This window comes from Branchiostoma floridae, chromosome 10 (assembly GCF_000003815.2).
Source record: "Branchiostoma floridae strain S238N-H82 chromosome 10, Bfl_VNyyK, whole genome shotgun sequence".
Taxonomy (NCBI): Eukaryota; Metazoa; Chordata; class Leptocardii; order Amphioxiformes; family Branchiostomatidae; genus Branchiostoma; species Branchiostoma floridae.
This window is the reverse complement of record NC_049988.1, coordinates 4,464,597-4,483,759: the sequence shown is the minus strand read 5'-3', so window position 1 is coordinate 4,483,759 and position 19,163 is coordinate 4,464,597. Positions and strand designations below refer to the sequence as shown.

The window sequence follows — 19,163 nt, the reverse complement described above, 5'->3', positions numbered from 1 at the left end:
CGCCTGCCCCGAAAATGACCTGAAAACTTTTGGCCTTGTTGTCTTCGAATGCATTGTTATCGATGCTTTGTAAATTATGTATTGGACACCTAGATGTCTGAAGTGTGCATACCTCAGAAATAACTATTGTTGCATGTGTAGATCTCTTTAAGTTCCACTAGTACTGTTTTTAATCGACCGGTATAAGGCTTATGACCGGTATTATGCCAATGCATGTTACCATGTTTCGTCGCTTCAATTCTTTTTTTTACGTTTATTGCGTATATCTGAAAAATTAGCCATCTGTTTTTTTTACCCATCTAATCTTTTTTTTTCGCACTATCTCACTATTTCTGCCGTCTGCAGAGGATGTCATCCATACAATTTACTTGCTGTGGCCTAAGGTTGTTTCCCAACCTACCCCTAGAAAACCTGCCGATCCTACCTTTTTAGGGGGTAGGCAGTGGGGTCACATAGTTTCCAGTTAGTAAAAAATTGCTTGTCCTATCTAATGTAGAATAACTGTATCCACAGACTTGTAACCATTATGCACAAACTTTAAAGCTTGACATTGAAAATATATTTGTCTTCAGGAATTTCAGTTTTACTTTGTTAACTGCATTGTATCACTAGCTATAGAGTTTGGACCAAAGTCTAAAAGAAAAGATACTTCCTACCGACCGACCCTAATACAGGAAACGCATTTTGTATGTGTCTAACATACAACCATCAAATAGGGACTTCTTATTGGTCGACGTTTTCTGGATATATGATAATCATATCTAATACAGTTCCAAGTAGCCATACGATAATTGATTTTTATTCAATGCTTCATTATTTGTATTTCACGTACGAACAATTTAATCGATGATTATTTTTTCTCAGGGTGCTAACCAAAAAATATTATTCATTTGGCCTAAACTAGATCAAAACGTGTCCCTGTGGCGAAAAGCTCACTGGAGGCGGCCTCCCATATAAGGGAAGCGACCCTCGGTGACGTCAGCACGGCAATTGGAGGCTTCCTTATAAGGAGTGATGACGTCAGTAGTGCCCAGGAGGTCGCCTTTCGGAGCGGGTAAAAATGTGGGTCGAAGTCCTAATGCTTGGGACGAATCATAATGTTTTTTTTTTTGTTGTCTACATCTGATAAAAGAAGAATAACTTTATTGCACGACAATTCCAATATAGTACAATGTATGGCTATCCGTACATACAACAGATTGAACTTCATGTATTACTGATATGATATACAATTCTGAAGAACTAATCTGATTTTTATGATATTGAATAGCGGCTCGTGTTTATATTGCTTATATAGAATGGAATTTGGACTGGATCTTGTTGATATTCATTGATTTAACTTTCTTGTTTTGGTGATTTTTTTCTGTTCAATCAATTATATATATTGATCTGTCCATAAATTTCAGTTTCCATTTTGTTGACTATGTATAAATTTGAATTATGAATTTTCAATCTGTTTCATGTATTGTTATCTGGGCACCTTTGGAAATCAGCAAAAATACTGAAGGTCCGCAAGATGAAATGAATGAATGAATAAACAGCCAATTGCTAATGGTATAAACATTTTCCCTCTCGATTAGTATGTTTGGTTCTTTTACGTGAAGAGGTTTGTTACATGAGGCTTACACGGCAATCTCTCTAAGGCCATGCGTATTGATTTGATTATATTGAGGACATTCGTGCGCGCATAAATTTTCGGCCGTTTCTAAACAAAGAAAGAAAGTTTTTAACCATATTGTAAATAGTGTACAAAGCAGCTGCAAAACGAAATCGCAAAAAGATATAGCAAAATGTGTACTTACGTCATATAATGTCACCGTCAATTCAAATGCCAAAGAAGAGAGATGCAAAATTAGTGAAACTAAACAAAAAAACTATCGTTCGGCATATCATAATCAGCGTATTATAACGTTACCATTGTTCAACCTTCCTGACCACTTTTATACCATGATGATGACAACTTTATTTTGGTCAAACGCTTTTTTATTCACACGCTCGCATCAGTTTTGGGGTTCCCAAATGACCATATCTATAAAATGAAATCAAAATAGCCTAAAAAAAATGCCGTCAGTTTTACATCATCATCCGAGATATCCTGCAATATTGGGTTTGATTCTATCGTTATTCAAACCAATATCTTAATGGTCAACGACCTCGCTTCAAAGTATTACGTTGTTGAAAGCTTCCAAAAATAGCCAACTGGAAAGGTATTGGATCGATATATTTGCGACATATAGAGTAGTCAAAGTGTTAGTCAAAACACCATACAGCTGCAAAGGAAGAAACTCCTTGCCTAAAAGACTTGTCAAAAATGAAACAAAAAGAAACCTTCTTACGTGTGTAATCTTGATAGAGAGGTACATGCACTATTATTGGGAAAAAATCTCGTTGAAATGCAAGGAAATCTGCTCGCTTTGTATGGTTCAAAGTTTGTAAGCTTCACACGTAAGATGTTGGGATACGGCTATCGCAGAATCCTAGAAAACGTATGGGTTGCCCGCTGGCCCAGGCATATGTATCATCGCCCCGAAACTCACTGTCTTCTGCATGCGGTCATACGTGGTGTTACCGAGTATTAAAGTAGGGTGGTACCAAGGTCAGCCGCCTTCGCCGACCTCCTAAATATTCCCCCCGGTCAACAGCAAAACTGCGAATCCATCGCAGTTCTAGGCAATTTGTCATCAGTTCTGCAGCGCCAGCTAGCGAAATAACATAGTACTACAAGAGCACTGGCGTAAGTTGCGAAGACGGGAGCCAGAGATCTATCTAGAGCATGTCTCTTGTTAGATGATAGTCACGATATCTATAGAACTTTCGCTGCAATCTCTCAAACTAATGATGCTGCTGACCTTATCAGATTCACTGTAGTTGTCGAATCCTACTGCAGTGCGAACTGCAGTTGATAAAAGTCGCTGTGACTTCATCTACGACCCCATTCAAACATACAGATTCTAATCTATGTACACAATGTACTTGTATGCGGGACTATAAACTCTTTACTACCAGCACGCCTTTTAGAAATGAGTTTAATTTATTAACGCTAAATCTACCATGGCAACGAACTTATTAATGCATACGTACATGAATAGCTCTTAGCTGTCGGTGGGTTTTTCTATACAACTACGTGTAATTCTATTATATTAAGTCCATGCATGCTAACAGAACACTGCAATACTAGTACTGCATAATAGGCGTCGCTGTGAGACCGTCACGTAATAGTAAGGAAGAAATGATATTGCCAAACAAAATCTATGTTCCAACCCTACTTGAAGATTAAAATGAATTGGTTAGACACACCTGATAGCACATTACTGTGGAAATTTGAAACTTATTCTATCATTCAGTTTCATGGGGTAAAATACCAAGTGAATCAGTAACGTCATATGATAACGAAATAAATCACACGGAGACATGTTCAAGTTTTCACATCGTGTTATCACAATTTATCAAACAGTTGCTCGAGCACACATCAACATTGGGCAGGCTACATACTGACCAAGAAATGAAAAATCACATTTTTCACATGCAACATATTAAGAGTAATTTCTCCGAAATAAACCACTTCTATATAATAGAAATCGGTAATGCTAGTTCACCTTTATTCTCAGGGTAACCTATATCCGTTGTACCTAAAAACAGGATATTGAGAGATATCACATAGATGGTGGTTTCAAATTGCTTTTTTTTCAATACAATGCAGTTTGAGACCACTGTCTATCGACTTGATATCCCAAATTTCTTGGTGTTAAATACAACGGATAAAGGTTACCCCCGAATAAAGGTGAACTAGCGTTAGACACTTATAGAATCATTTGCACAAAGAATTCTATCATTACAAGCAGAACTTTTATCAACTGTTTTAAAAGCAAAATAAATGGCTTTTGAGTACACACCTACAAACATACAAATCAACTTCATTCTGTACTTTTAGATGCTTTCATCAAAATACAATGCATTGTGGGTATATTATGGTTAAACAACAATGTACCCATCATGCAATGGGCATCGTTTCGCAACTAATTTTTAAATTACACATCCTTGCCTTTTGAGGGAAGATCTTTAATAATTGTTACAAAGCCACATACAAATAGATATTCATAATTGCACATTGAAAAGTATAGCTGCTATATGACATAATACAGTAATCTCAAAACAGACTGCGTAGGACACATCGTACAATTATGCGAAGGTCATATCTTTCAATCACTTATTCATCAGCAAAAGGATCAGTCAGGGGTGCCTAATCATTTGCACGAACCCTATGAGATCCGTACAAACATTATGTGATATGCACGAATCGCTTTACGAAAATACACAAACCTTATGAAAATCATGTGAATGACGCAATGTCACGTGACCCAGTGGTGGTCGGGCGGTTTCGCATAAGGTTCCTGCAAATCGCATAAGGTTCGTGTAGTGTGCGTCACATAGTGATTCGTGCAAATCACATAAGGTTCGTGTAGTGTGCGTCACATAGGTTCGTGTAGTGTGCGTCACATAGTGATTCGTGCAAATCACATAAGGTTCGTGTAGTGTGCGTCACATAGTGATTCGTGCAAATCACATAAGGTTCGTGTAGTGTGCGTCACATAGTGATTCGTGCAAATCACATAAGGTTCGTGTAGTGTGCGTCACATAGTGATTCGTGCAAATCACATAAGGTTCGTGTAGTGTGCGTCACATAGTGATTCGTGCAAATCACATAAGGTTCGTGTAGTGTGCGTCACATAGTGATTCGTGCAAATCACATAAGGTTCGTGTAGTGTGCGTCACATAGTGATTCGTGCAAATCACATAAGGTTCGTGTAGTGTGCGTCACATAGTGATTCGTGCAAATCACATAAGGTTCGTGTAGTGTGCGTCATGTAGTGATTCGTGCAAATTACATAAGGTTCGTACGTTTTCGCATAGTGATTCACATGATTTTCATAAGGTTCATGCGTTTTTGTATAGTGATTTGTGCGTATCACATCATGTTTGTACGAATCTCAAAGGGTTCGTGCAAATGCTCAGGCACCCCTGTCAGTAGCATTGTTTACCAACCCTGCTTCTAGATGCGAAAATACAGAGCCCGAATCCTGTCTTGACTTGCATGCCATGCATATTAAGACTGAAATATTAACTTAAAAAGCATGGCTGTCTCCAGCACCCTTTCTTGCTTGTTGGTACAAAAAAATTCAATTCTTTGTAACCTGTCCTTCCAAAAATCTGAATTTCATAACAAATGAAATAATAATGAAAATGTATTTTGGAAAGTTTGATATGACAGATTTAACAACTAAAATTGACAACATAGGCTCCTAAATATATAATGAGTGGGATGAAAAAATAATTGAAAGCTGGAGACAGACAATTAGTCAAAAAGCAAATAAAAATGTATAAATTTTTAACTATAGAGTACTGTGTGCAAAATGACATGCAACAAACACAGTGCTTAGCTATCTAACTAGCGACTAGCTACAAAACCTTGCTAATGTGGCTTTGTTTGAAGCAGCATCATTTATAAATTATACTAACCAAAATATCAGGTATGGGCCAAACACACGCATACTGTAGATCTTGAAATGTTTGTGGTCGTTCTACTTTCGTGGTGTCTGTCTACCACATAATTATAACACCATGAATATACATTTTTGTGATAGAGCATTGTTTTGTTTGCAAAATTAACTAAAACGGTGCAAAAACTTCTACTGCATAATCAAAACCCTGTGAAAATAAATGAATTTGCAGTACTTTGCTTCATTCAATACTGATCATTGGTAAAAAAAATTTGAAACTCACAATTAGCATACTTTTATGCAAAACTAGCAACATTCAACATACCTTCATCCATCGAAGCATTACTGTAGAATACAATATCTTAGCAAAGCAACAAATTTCTGTGCAATGACTATCTACAACTATATAAATAATTGCATATCTAAGAAATTTTTCTGATACCGCAAGCTTGCATTGCTGTTTTGCGTTTCCTATAAAAAGACTTTAAACGTGACATTTTAACACTACATCAGCTTTTAAATGTAGAGTTCATTTAGAAGTAAAAAAAAAGTCCAGCTCATTCCAACGAACATTCAAGTTCAAATACATTGAAATTTTAAAAATCATGACTTTGGAAAGTCTTTCTTGGTGAGGTTTTCTGAAAAGTGACATGACTAGAATCAAGTCACATGACCAGAATCAGGAGTCACATGACAAGAATCAAGTCACATGACAAGAATCAGGTCACATGACCAGAATCGAGTCACATGACCAGAATCAAGTCACATTACCAGAATCAAGTCACATGACCAGAATCAAGTCACATGACCAGAATCATGTCACATGGCCAGAATCAAGAGTCACATGACCAGAATCAAGAGTCACATGATCAGAGTCACAATCATAATCACGTCACATAATCAGGATCAAGTCACATGACCAAAATGAAGTCACATGATCAGAATCAAGTCGCATAACCAGAATCAAGATAAATGACTAGAATCAAGTCACATGATCAGCATCAAGTCACATAACCAGAATCAAGTCACATAACCAGAATTAAGTCACATGACTTGAATCAAGTCACATGACCAGAACCAAGTCACATGACCAGAATCAGGAGTCACACGACCAGAATCAGGAGTCACATGACCAACTTGTAGGAAATACTGAGACTTTGATTTTTGAATGAATTTGATGTCATACACTAGACAGATAATATAAGCACTACATATAATACCTACAACATACATAGATAAGGAAGCATTTTGATGTTTTGTATATACTAACAATTTACCACATTCATACCCTACCAGAGGGTCAGAAGGCATACAAAGCTTGATCTAATCATCAAAGTTGACTTGTTCAATGTTGTTTTGGTTCAGCTTGGTGTGTTGCAACGTATAAGAAAGTTTGACCAATCAGAAGTGGCCACCAATCACAAGAAACCAATCACAGGATAGAACATTTGCCCTTGAGTTTGCCCTTGCCACCCTTCTTCTTTTTCTTGTTGTCTGGTGTCTGTCTCCTAGTAGAAAAAACAACAACTTCATGAAAAACAAATTCTATCCTGAGTGTTAACGCAAGTTAACCTCTATCTGTGGGGTAACCTTTATCCGTTGTTTTTGAATACGTTATTTTAGGAAAATCAAGTCGATGGATGGTGGTTTCAAATTGCATCAAAATATTGCATTTTAGTTTATTTTTACAAAATATTGCACCATCCATCTACTTTTAAGACAATCCTGTTTTTAGAAGCGATGGATATAGGTTAACCCGCAGATAAATGTGATCTAGTGTTACTGCTACATGTATTCACAGTATACAGATTTAACTAAGCTTAACACTAGACACTCCAAACCTGGCATAAAATGGAAAAAAAAGGTTTTTAAGTGATCTGCTTGTTGTTCATAAACTTGTGAAAATCTTAGGAATTACTCTGTTCGTTGAAAAGAAATATATAGAGCAAGCACAGTGTGTTAGATACAAATAAACTAACAAGAAACAGACACCAGGTGTAGCAGGCAGAAATATACCCCTCGCCAAATATACCTGGGTACATTCTGACTAGGGGTATGTTTTAGCCTGGGACACCTGTACAATAAACTTAGAAGCAGGGGTGGGTACAGGTACAGTGCACCGATACAACACGTTTTTTTCTTATTGGACTATTCCGAAAAAAATGGAACTGAAAAAATCAGCTGGACCGGATGTTGGACCTCTTAGAATATGAACAGGTTACTTGATCAGGCATTCACACCTTTTGGCACTTACCAGTCAAAGAAAATAACAGGAGCAAAGTAGAGTAAAGTTTACAGTCATTTCTACCAAGTTTTACAGTCAATAGTACAGAGGCATTTAGCCTTGTGGGATTTTAGAACGCCAGTGTGAGTTGAATACTCCACCAAACAGATTTCTTTGTAGTGAAATGGACCATTGTTGTGAGTACAGTCAATTCACAAGTCCGGACCTGGACCTGATCCTCTGGACCTGAACTGGACCTGGATCTGAATTTTCTGTACCTGTACCCACCCCTTCTTAGAAGCATTGTTACAGAATCCTGATGTGACAGTATAAAAACAACAACAGTAAACCACCTTATAACTCTAACTACTTCATGGAAGGCTGCGTCCACATTTAGGGGAGGGTCCTTAGCACTGGTCTCAATATATGGGATCTGAAATAACACAATGTGAATCAATTATCAATTAATAATGAACAACAGGGTTACGTATCATTTACATCAACATCAAAACTTATCAACAACTTATATAACTTACAGTTTTTCTTACATACACACAAAAGACAATCTTCCCTAAATTTAGTACACATTTAGTTTCAATTGCATTTAGAACATTTTTCATACATTTAGAAAACAATTATGTTTACATTTAGAATGCAAGGGTAAATTGCCTACATTTAGTTCTGTGGCTTGAGCTTTACCCTGGTCCTCTGACACCTTTCTCTGGTGAACTAGATCCACTTTGTTGGCCACGAGGATCATGGGATAGGAGTCCCTATGGAACAAGGTAGCCTCAAAGTTAGCATTACACAATTGTGATCAAGAAAAATGTATGACCCAAAAAAGCAATAATTATCAAACTGAAGAGAAAACAATGAGAAACATTGAATTTCACTATCAAGTTTCTCCACATTTGACCGTAAGTTGGTGATAAAGGCATGCCCTCAATATTTATCAGAGCCACACAACAGAAATAAACAGCTGTTAACAGTCCTAAAAATAGAACTTTATGTTACCCAAAGCTGTGATGATGATGAAGCTGTCATTTGTTTGGACCGCCCCACGAGGTGTAGCCAAAAACAAATTCCCAAAGGAATGGAATTGTGGACTCTCTCACAAAGGTGGGGTTTTAAAAAACATTTCCATCTACAGAGCACAATACTATCAAGCAGGCCCTGCCCCTTTGGTGTCGCCAGAAAATAATGTGATACTTATGGTAAAGATGGTGTCACTGACAAGACAGATACAGATGAAACCGCACTACAACACCTACACATGCGAGCGATACTCACATATAGGTACCCACCCTGGAAAATCTTCAAGAGAAAATACAAAAAAATCACTGATAGAGAGAAGAAAAACTTGTTTCCTTGGCAATTCATGCAAAGAAACGGCTTTGACAAACATGAAGTCACAGCGCTAACAAATTAAGAGAAATAGCAACAGAAGACTCAACAGGTACCTGATTGACAGATTCTGAAGTAGTTACTAGTAGTATCATTGACCAATGATACAATAATGCGACAGAAAGTTGTTTTTAATACCCAGGTTATCCTAAGTCTATCTTCTAGCAGACCTTCATCGCTCTTCCTTATTCATTGCTTAGGAATAAACGTTTAAAGCACAATATGATCATGTTACCTACTATGAAGTTTTGCTTCGCTCACTCTGGAAACTTATTAAGTGGATAGCAGATGATCAGGCTTTATAAATTGTGACACCATGGGCAGGTCATTAACCCTTGATTTTCACCACATCATGTTCATCAACTGAACTGAATTTTATATCATAAAATGATGAATAGTTTTGCTTCACTCACTCAGTGTATTTATTCAATGAATATAGCATATAGGACCAGACCTTATTGCACATTACTAGTATGTCATACATGAGCTGCGATAACGGTCGATACAGGTGTTCTGGACCATGTGATAAAAAGCCGTACCACACAGATTCGAAGTTTTATCACACAGGCTTCCATCGAATATTTTGAACACACTCTGCACGCGCCAGTGCTGTATGGTCGAAAACTTGAATACCTGATTCGGACGTTGGAACATTGCTTATTCGAGGGCACCAAATTTTCTAAACTTCTGGCGCATCTCGCATCTGAACATGTGTTTTCTCAGGTGGGTATGACATAAATAAAATACAACACAGTGTATTCCGCATCACCCTCGGTCCCAGCCCTCCCGCGGGTCGGATCACCCTTCGGCCTTCAGCGATCAGGCAATCCGATCCTACCGGCCGTCGGGCTGGTACCTCAGGTGATACGGAATACACCGTGTTGTAGGGCTGTGTACCTAAACAAATTTCAGGTACAGGTACAGGTACACGGGTTTAGGTACAGGTCCGGACCTGCACCTGTACCTAAAAAAGTTTAACCAAGTATATGTAAGTTAAACATGTAGCTAACTGTCTTTTCTTGTGATAAATTGTCATCTATGTATGGAGAATTACATATTTGAATCTCAAAACAATTTCTTTGCAAGAAGTTTTATTTGAAAGATTATCACCATTGTCATTGTTGATTCGGGATTTACTTGTCCAGCAGTCTTAAAAAGTAGTGTTTAATAGTGATTTAGTTTGTTTAGGTACAGGTACAGGTACAGGTACACAGATGTTTAGGTCCGGACCTGTACCTAAACAATTTTTTAGGTACGATACAGGTACGGGTATTTAGGTACACAGCCCTACCGTGTTGTATTCTATATTTATCATTCCCAACATCATGATCAATTCCTATCACATGACTATACAGACCTGTCCTTGACTCTGAGTATCTGGGTGTGAAACTGGTGGATGTGCTCGTAGCTGGCCTTGTCCGTGACGGAGTAAACCAGCAGGAATCCGTCCCCCGTCCGCATGTACTGTTCCCGCATCGCACTGAACTCCTCTTGTCCTGCAGTGTCCAGTACTGAGCGACAGAAAATCACAACCAAGATGTTTAGACAACAGCTAATGAAACACATGCGAAGTTCACCTAATGTCACATGAGGTATTTGACAACTTTGATAAGGCACATGCGTGTCTTTTTTTTAATGATATTTTGAATGACATGTTATATGTTATATATGTTATCTGTCCAAGTGCTATGTGTAAATATTACTCCAGACCTGGAAGAGTAGATGTTGCAGACTGTGAAAAGTTGTCAACAACTAAAGGAGTTGCACAGTGAACAGTAGACATTAGACAATGCCTCAATATCTTGTACTTCTTAACTAATAAGACTGTGACCCTTTCCAGTAGACTAAGTGTGCATGTTGGGTGAACGACACAGCTGGAATAAAACTCACAGCTTTTAGTGTTGTGACAGTGCCCCTGGGAAGTAAAGTCAAGATGTGTACCTGACTTTGGTTGGGGAGGTAAAGGCACTGCAAGGAAAGGGATGGGCTCTGCTTCCCAATAGCATGCCCTTGACACGTCGGATAACAAGCCACTGCCCCTACAACCTCAAAAAGGCTATCATGGGACTACCTACAAAGATAGTAAGATGGCTTACCATCTAAAATGGCCCATTCTCCGTCGATCTCTGTGTGCTGAATGTAGGAGTCTTCGATGGTCGGATCATAGTCCGCCACAAACATTTTCTGGAAGAACTGTATCGTCAGGGCGCTTTTTCCCACGCCACCGTCCCCGACAACCACGAGTTTGTAAGTCCGCAAGTTTTCTGTCGGCGGCCCGCTTGAGGCGTTCATTTTCTTGCGTTCGTACCTTCCGCGGTCCTTTTTGAAATAGAGTCCTGTTCTGAGCGTCAAAGGCGTCCCTCAGTAGAGTTTGTGTCAGTAGAGTCAAGCAGGTGTCACGTCTAATCTTGTGTCCATGAAATATCCGTAAAAGCTGTGAGGACGTCTATCAACATTTCCCAGAATTCTTGTCTTCTACTCATGCCCTGGAGTAAGAAACAAGTTTGTTTTAGAAGCAGAATAAATATTTTGCAAAAAAAAATACATAGCACTTGTATTCTATTACTATTTAGCTGTTGAGTAAACATTTATCAAGTATTACTAACAAGTGGAAAGTTGGGTTAGAAAGAAGGTCTCATCTTCAAATCATACCTCTGCATGGCAGTGCATGGAGACTACAAAAACAACAGTAAGATACTGTAATTCACTTTGTCTTCTCGGTACCAAACTTTCACGGTCTGAGAAAACTTAACTTGTTCTCTGAACTAAATGTTCACGATGGCAGCAGGTGTGCATAAAAAAAGTCAGTGAATTATTTGTTATCTGTAATGATAAGTTCACGTTACAGTCGTCACAGTGAAAACCGTGAACATAAAAGTACAGTGAAAAAATCAGGAATTACAGTAACTAATAATGGTTCTTCTTTCTTACCTGATACTATAAATGCAGAAATGTTTGCGGTATTTTTTATGTTTGTGGTTTTCGAGGTGGCCACTTCACCGTACCGCAAACTTAAAACCACCGCAAACATTTTTCCATTCTAGTATGAGAATACAGTTTATGACGCTACCGCTAACTTCAAACCATAGTGAACGCTCCATTTTCCTGCTACACATGTACCACGAAAGTAAATCCCGCGAACATTTAGAGTAGTCTTTTCTGCTGACAATAACACAATGCTTTTCACTTTTGTAATGTTAATTAACATACTTCCTCCGCAAATAGTTTACGTAACACCAAACATAGAGACTATTATCTGTGAACACCTGAGGCAAAATGTTCCAACAGACACTTCCTGTCTTCTTTGTAGAAAAGGGGCAGCTGTGGGATAAAACTTGGCATGACCTAAACCAGCTTAAGGCCTTGAAATACTGCAAACTGTTAAATATTTGCAGTGGTTTTATGTTCGCTCATAAGGCCACACCGATTTAATTTCTTGGTTCACGGATTCGCTCGCTCCTATTTTTTGGGAAAAAAAATAAAAATAAAAATTACCACTCAGCAAATTTTCACCATTAATGAAACCATTCACCAACTTTCTGGTGTAGCAAATTGGCCTTTATATTATAAGCTCCTTAAAGTGTGGGTACAGGTGCTGTTACTGTACAAAAATAGTGTTTTTGTACTTTTTTCAAGCTGAAAACTTTTTTTCTTTATGTTTTGGATTAGCCGTTACCTTTACCCCAACCATTTTACAATTCTTATTTTTATTTTTATTTCGCCCTCTCGCTCCATATTTTTTATGAAAAAATCCGTGAACCAAGAAATTAAATTCGTGTGGCCTAAGATCGCTTCTCTGACAAATACTGTAAATGTTGACATTTTCACAGTGGTTTTATGTTTGCTCCTGTGACTGATTCCCTGCCAAATACTGTAAATGTTGACATTATATTATACAAGTGGTTTTATGTTTGTAGGTTTATGGTGACCTCTTAATCTTAAACAGCAAACTTAGGCCACACCAATTTAATTTCTTGGTTCACAGATTTTTTCATAAAAAATACGGAGCGAGAGGGCGAAATAAAAATAAAGATTGTAAAATGGTTGGGGTAAAGGTAACGGCTAATCCAAAACATAAAGAAAAAAAGTTTTCAGCTTGAAAAAAGTACAAAAACACTATTATTGTGTATTAACAGCACCTGTACCCACACTTTAAGGAGCTTATAATATAAAGGCCAATTTGCTACACCAGAAAGTTGGTGAATAGTTTCATTAATGGTGAAAATTTGCTGAGTGGTAATTTTCATTTTTATCTTTTTTTCCAAAAAATAGGAGCGAGCGAATCCGTGAACCAAGAAATTAAATTGGTGTGGCTTTAAAGCCACCACAATTTTTTTTATTTTTTGCCACTTACCCCTTTGATCTAAGCACTTTAAGGACTGTGTATTGTTCAGAATTGTGATGTATTGGAGGCACCTGTTATGGTGAATACTTTAGTCGGGCACTTGCTACTGGAGAAATCATTGGTTGGCATTGGAACGTATGCCTACTAGTAATTAAAACTATAATTCTATATATAAATATTCTGTTTGGCTCAGAATTATCACATGGTCCTTGTAATCGCATGCTTAGGGTTCGGAAAAGCATTTTATAAGTCTGATCTCAATTTCAAGTTGCTTGGAAGAAATATTCAATTCCCAAAATAACACAAGCTGAGGTTAGGCTCTAGCTGGTTTTGGACATATTTTAAGCATTTTCATATGCAGTATGACCTGGTATGACTGGTGAACAAAAAAGAAAATATAACACTGTCAACAATTAAAAAACAGACATAGCATAACCTCTGCTTGGAGAATATACTAAAAAGGATGAAACATTTAAAGGGACATAATGTAAAAATAGAGTCACTGTTTTCGGTCATTTCTCTACATTATGAGTTGAGTCTACCTTATTACACTGCACAGCAATATTTACAACGTATGGATACGACTTTGTTGAGCCGTGAGGATGTCTTGAAATATGTGCACTTCCCTCCGCCGCTTGAGTCGTCCGCCATTTTATTCAACTTGCCGCGAGCCAACGAGCGCTTTAGAGCGCGTTCGGTGGTTCGCTCGAATCGTTACTGAGGTTTGTTGAAAGTCCCCGCTAAGCTCCGAAGATCTGCGACCGCAACGGTCAATTCGGAAATCTACGGTCGGCTTACTTCCGGTAGGCTACCCGGAAGTAAGTGAATTTGGTCGCGGCTTACTTTGACGTCGTTAATTAGCACTAGAAATGTGATAAAATGACGCAGATAAGTTAGAAATAAGTTGCAAATATCAATCTGAATGGAGATTTTCAAGTTCAAAACATTTGAAATTTTGGCGCCATATTTCTACATTATGTCCCTTTAAATGGGGCATGGGGCAAGACCGCAATTACAGAGTAGCGATCAAATTGGAGATAGACAATATAGTACAGATACCCACTAATGTTGCCTGACCATGTTCAAAAAGGCCGGTCCTGCAAATTGTAGCCAAAAACAAATTCCCTAGGGTATGGATGCGTGGAATATTTAGAATTCCTGGCGAATCAATCGCAGTGCTATACCAACGGCTCCGCCCCTGAGGCATTGCCAAAAAAGCCGGACCTATACCAGTACAGCTGTTAGCAGATATTACTTCTAACAAACCTGACCAAACAGATACTGTAACTAAGTTTCAGTTTCTGGGGAAGAAAATGGAAATTGTTTGTGGTGGTTCTTAGTTTGCCTTTCAAGCAAAGGTGTACACGCATAGAAGACATGTACAGTAGAACTTAGTAGAAGCATTTTTTTGTGGTACACTTAAGTTTGTGATGAAACTGCAAAAACCACGAACATTAAAACACTGCAGAAATTTTGAAATTCACAGTAGATCCACAGTGGTTTGTGGATGACTCATATGGGTGTTATGTGACAATCACCAATTTTCACAATGGTCTTGTTGTCAGTATGTTGATCCCTGGCTGAACTGATTCAATGATGGTTCACAATTCAAAGGACTCCATCATGATGCAAAAATCAAGCCAACTTGAGGGTTCTAACTAGCGAACTTTAGCTTTAAATTATTTCGACCACCACCCTAACTTGAAGATCATTATGCTTTTTTTTTTCAACAAAATGGTACTAGTACTTAGCTAATATATACTTGTGTCAGATTAAATGTAAAATTTTGATATGGCCTCAAACCAACAGTTTTTCTTATTACGTAGCCTAAAAATGATTTTTTTTTTCTATTCTACCTTCCATTCTACAGTAAAAAAGAATGGCTCACTACGGAACATTTTCAAAATCTTTTCACTGTGAAAGGGCCAAGATTTCCCGATTGGTCGCTTGTCTATCACACCATTACCGATTCTTTAAAATTGAATTATTTTACAGTTTTTACACATAAAAAACATTTCGACCAAGCATTTTCATTGTTTAGTCAATACTCTTTTTTCTGGGTCATGGTGTGATGTATCTGCCATATGTAATCTAATTACCCTACCCCCTCTGTTAATAATTAACAAGACTAATATACTGTAAATACATTTAAGTTTGCAGGGATTTAATTTCACAGTAGCGGGAAAAAGGACTTTTCGTGGCGGTTTTAAGTTAGCGGCAGCACCATGCACTGTAGTCTCTCACTGCTATGGAAAAATGTTTGCGGTGCTTTTAGTTTTAAATCCACGGTGAAGTGGCCACCGCGAAAACCGCGAACATAAATTACTGCGAACATTTTTGCATTTACAGTATGCCACTTAGGTTATTTTACTTACGTTATTTTACTTAGGTTATTTTACCTTTTTTTTGTTTGGCACAACTTGAATGTACAAATCAATCAAGCATAAACATTTCTTAAACTTTTAAAATTTTGATTGCGCTTACTGGATTCGGACTTGAGTGTAAGTGAGGACATTGGAATTGATGGTGTTACAATTTATGGTTTGAGGACACCAAATATTTTCAACTTCTGGCGCATTTCTGTGATTTCACTCATTTCATTTATGGACTCCAGCAATTTATGGACTACATGTATGTCTAATAGAGATTGAAATAAACAAATAGATTTTAGATTAAAACAATTGTGTTTTCTAGATTAAAATAAATAAATAGATATTAGATTAAAATAATTGTGTTTTCTCAGTTGGCTATGACATAAATGAAAAACAACACGGCGTATGCTGTATCGCCGTAAGTTCCAGCCCTCCCACGGGTCTGATCGCCCTCCAGCCTTCAAGCAATCCTACCCGCGGTCGGGCATAAGAGTACCTCGGGTGACACAGAATACACAGAGTTGTATTCTCCTATGTCTAATGAGCAGTCACTTCGATGAGAAAGGAAAATGACTTCTCAAAGTTTGCCATATACCTGCCAGTTGCGGACAACAAATGTAGATATGACGCTGACAAGAAGTTTACAAAAAGATACAACTTCAAGTTCAAGAGGAAACGAGAGATAGCATACTTCGCCCCCTTGTCATGGCATGCCCTCTGGTAGAACAAACATAAACTGCAGTGTACCACCTAGCATACCAAACAAAAACTGCAGTGTGGAAACACAAACTGGCACACACACACACAGATACAAACAAACATACACTGATACAGGCCCAAAACATTACTTTTCTTGGTTAGGAGAAAGAAACACTTATTCAGTTTTCGGGTATCTACATAGGTATCTAAAGTTCACGTTAAACGTATGCTTAAACGTTAGTAGTACACATATCCTACTAGTAGTGAAAATATATATATATTCTATGCTACGTAGAGCCAAGAAACATTATTAATATACAAATCAACATTAATTATGCTGAACGACAGCAAACTATAACCCTAACCAAAGCTGATGTGACGGTGTGTCTCTTTAGAATCGTTTCATTGCAGAAGAAACGGACAGAACAGAAATACACTGCCGAATAGCGATATTATTTTTCTCGCCCTGTTTGTAGCTGTCATACCCTCACAGGCCCCTTTGTGCATATGAGAGGTCCGAGCTGATCGTGCAGGTCTGCATTGTTTTGCACCATTTGCATCGCTCTTTTTGCACACTGCAATGCTCCAGAGATGCAATGAAGCTAAAATGCACCGCTCTGAGCTGCAATTTCTCTCTAAAATGGGAGAAAAATAAGAAAATAGGGTGCTAAACCCCGCACTTACCTCACCCGCCAGCCATGATGAGTTAGCTGACCTGGGTCAGGATTTGGGAAGGTCAGGGCCACGCCCATCATTCAAATCCGGCGCTCTGATTGGATAGCGTAGAATTCTAGACTTAACGTGATTGGGCGAGGATCTTTCTAAAAATAGAACACGGGTATAAAAAGGGATGACACATGCACTGTTCAGGGTAAACATGAGGTAAGAGCTAAGGGGATAGTAGTGCTTTTGAGCACACCGTTTTGCGAACGTGTCTAAGCTCACGTATTGCTCATTTCTTGGCAGGGCGATCATTGTAGAAGTGCATCAGCTAAATTTATTGATATCACCAAGGAGGTATCAATGAATACCACAGAATTTTAACTTTCTTCAATATGGTATCTAGTAACCAAGGAGGTTGAAAAGGCCCCTTACAACCTCTTGAATTGTAGTAATTACGTTATACTTTTGCGTTTTATTAAAAGAAGGAATAAATGCATGGATAGATGAATGACTAAATGAAATAAACATTGAAGCTTTGAACAAATGACTTCGCTTTCAGCTCCGAATCAAATTAAGGCCATGTGTGATCCACACACACAAACACACACACGTGTACACGCGCGCGCGCACGCACGCACACACACAAACATATATATCACACACGCACACCCTTCTGTTCCTTAAATTCATGGGCAGGCCAGGCCTTTCCAAATTTAGCATGATTTCTAGGTCTTCAAATCTTCTACCGTTACCGGCAACACCCCCATATACAAAATCGCATAATCCACAAGTCAAGGTGTATACATATTATTTTATTGTACGCTTATGGCATCAATGACACATATGATGCGCCAATCAGATTGACACCTTCTTGACCAAAACACAAAATTTGCTTATCACATTCAACATTGATATGTATCATTCAATGAACATAGACGCTTGTGCAAAATATTCACCCTTCTTAGAGGGTCAGTATGGGGGGTCCTGACAACGATTTACGCTGAATTCAGGAGAACCCCCTACGTATTACGCTAAATCAAGGAAGGCAATTACGCTAAATTTCGTCACCTCGCTACGATTTACGTAGATAAGATGGTTTTCCCTACGAATTACGGGAAATAAAATAGGCTGCCTACGCCTTACGTAAAAGAGCATGCAGACCCTCTTCTTAATGGTATTGAACATCAATATAGAACCTTACAATTCTATGCATACTTTCAGTTCTTGATTCCTGCTACCAGGAAATCAAATCAAAGTTTGTCCATACGAAAGAATATCCTGTTCAAAATCTTGCAATGAAAAGCACTATCAAAGGTTTATTAAATAATAAATTCTGATAATGAGTGATGACAGGGAGTTAAAATTATATATGACAATAATTTCTATTGCATATCCCTGCCCAACATGGGCTAAATGCATTAAGTTAGATGTAATGTTATAGGTGTAAAGAGGTTGCATTTTATACCATCTAAAATCTACAGAGTCTCTTCTCTCTTTTTAAAACTTGTGTAAACAAATTTACAGAGCTTTTCCGTTACGTTCCAGTACAGTGAGTTTGTGACAAACATGATACAAGGACAAGATAATGCTGTGTAGTTCGTGTAACACAAACTCTGCTGTCTGGGACTGTAACTGTTCTGAGAGCCGACCGTATGTTGGGTGGGCTATTATAAGCAAGATGCTGTACACCTGATAGATTTGAAATCATCTCATGAAAAATGCAGTGTGAAACCTGTCAAAGATAACTACAACTTGACTAAAATACTGTAATTCACTTTATCTTCACGGTACCAAATTTTCACGGTCTGAGAAAATTGAACGTGTTCTCGGAACTAAATGTTCACTGTCGAGGCAAGTGCGCATGAAAAAAAGTCTGTGAATAATTTTTTATCGGTAATGATATGTTCACGTTACAGTCGTCACCGTGAAAACCGTGAACATAACATTACAGTGAAAAA

The 19,163-nt window shown here is 38.0% G+C and overlaps 1 protein-coding gene and 2 long non-coding RNA genes across 3 annotated transcripts; 1 reads left to right on the top strand and 2 right to left on the bottom strand.

Annotated features, from left to right (window-relative positions):
• Positions 1-3,414: 3,414 nt before the first annotated feature.
• Positions 3,415-4,650, bottom strand: LOC118424177. The gene is made up of 2 exons (XR_004832183.1): positions 3,801-4,650; positions 3,415-3,596 (listed from the first exon to the last, which is right to left on the bottom strand). It is a non-coding gene; the product is annotated as an uncharacterized LOC118424177 (long non-coding RNA).
• Positions 4,291-5,193, top strand: LOC118424178. The gene is made up of 2 exons (XR_004832184.1): positions 4,291-4,453; positions 4,892-5,193. It is a non-coding gene; the product is annotated as an uncharacterized LOC118424178 (long non-coding RNA).
• A 593-nt stretch (positions 5,194-5,786) lies between these two features.
• On the bottom strand, positions 5,787-17,344 carry LOC118424176 (ras-related protein M-Ras-like). The gene is made up of 6 exons (XM_035832713.1): positions 17,227-17,344; positions 11,223-11,612; positions 10,484-10,637; positions 8,396-8,495; positions 8,076-8,155; positions 5,787-7,006 (listed from the first exon to the last, which is right to left on the bottom strand). The coding sequence occupies exons 2-6, from the start codon at positions 11,416-11,418 to the stop codon at positions 6,931-6,933; spliced, it is 606 nt and encodes a 201-aa protein (XP_035688606.1). The 5' UTR covers positions 11,419-11,612; positions 17,227-17,344; the 3' UTR covers positions 5,787-6,930.
• Between the last annotated feature and the right edge of the window lie 1,819 nt (positions 17,345-19,163).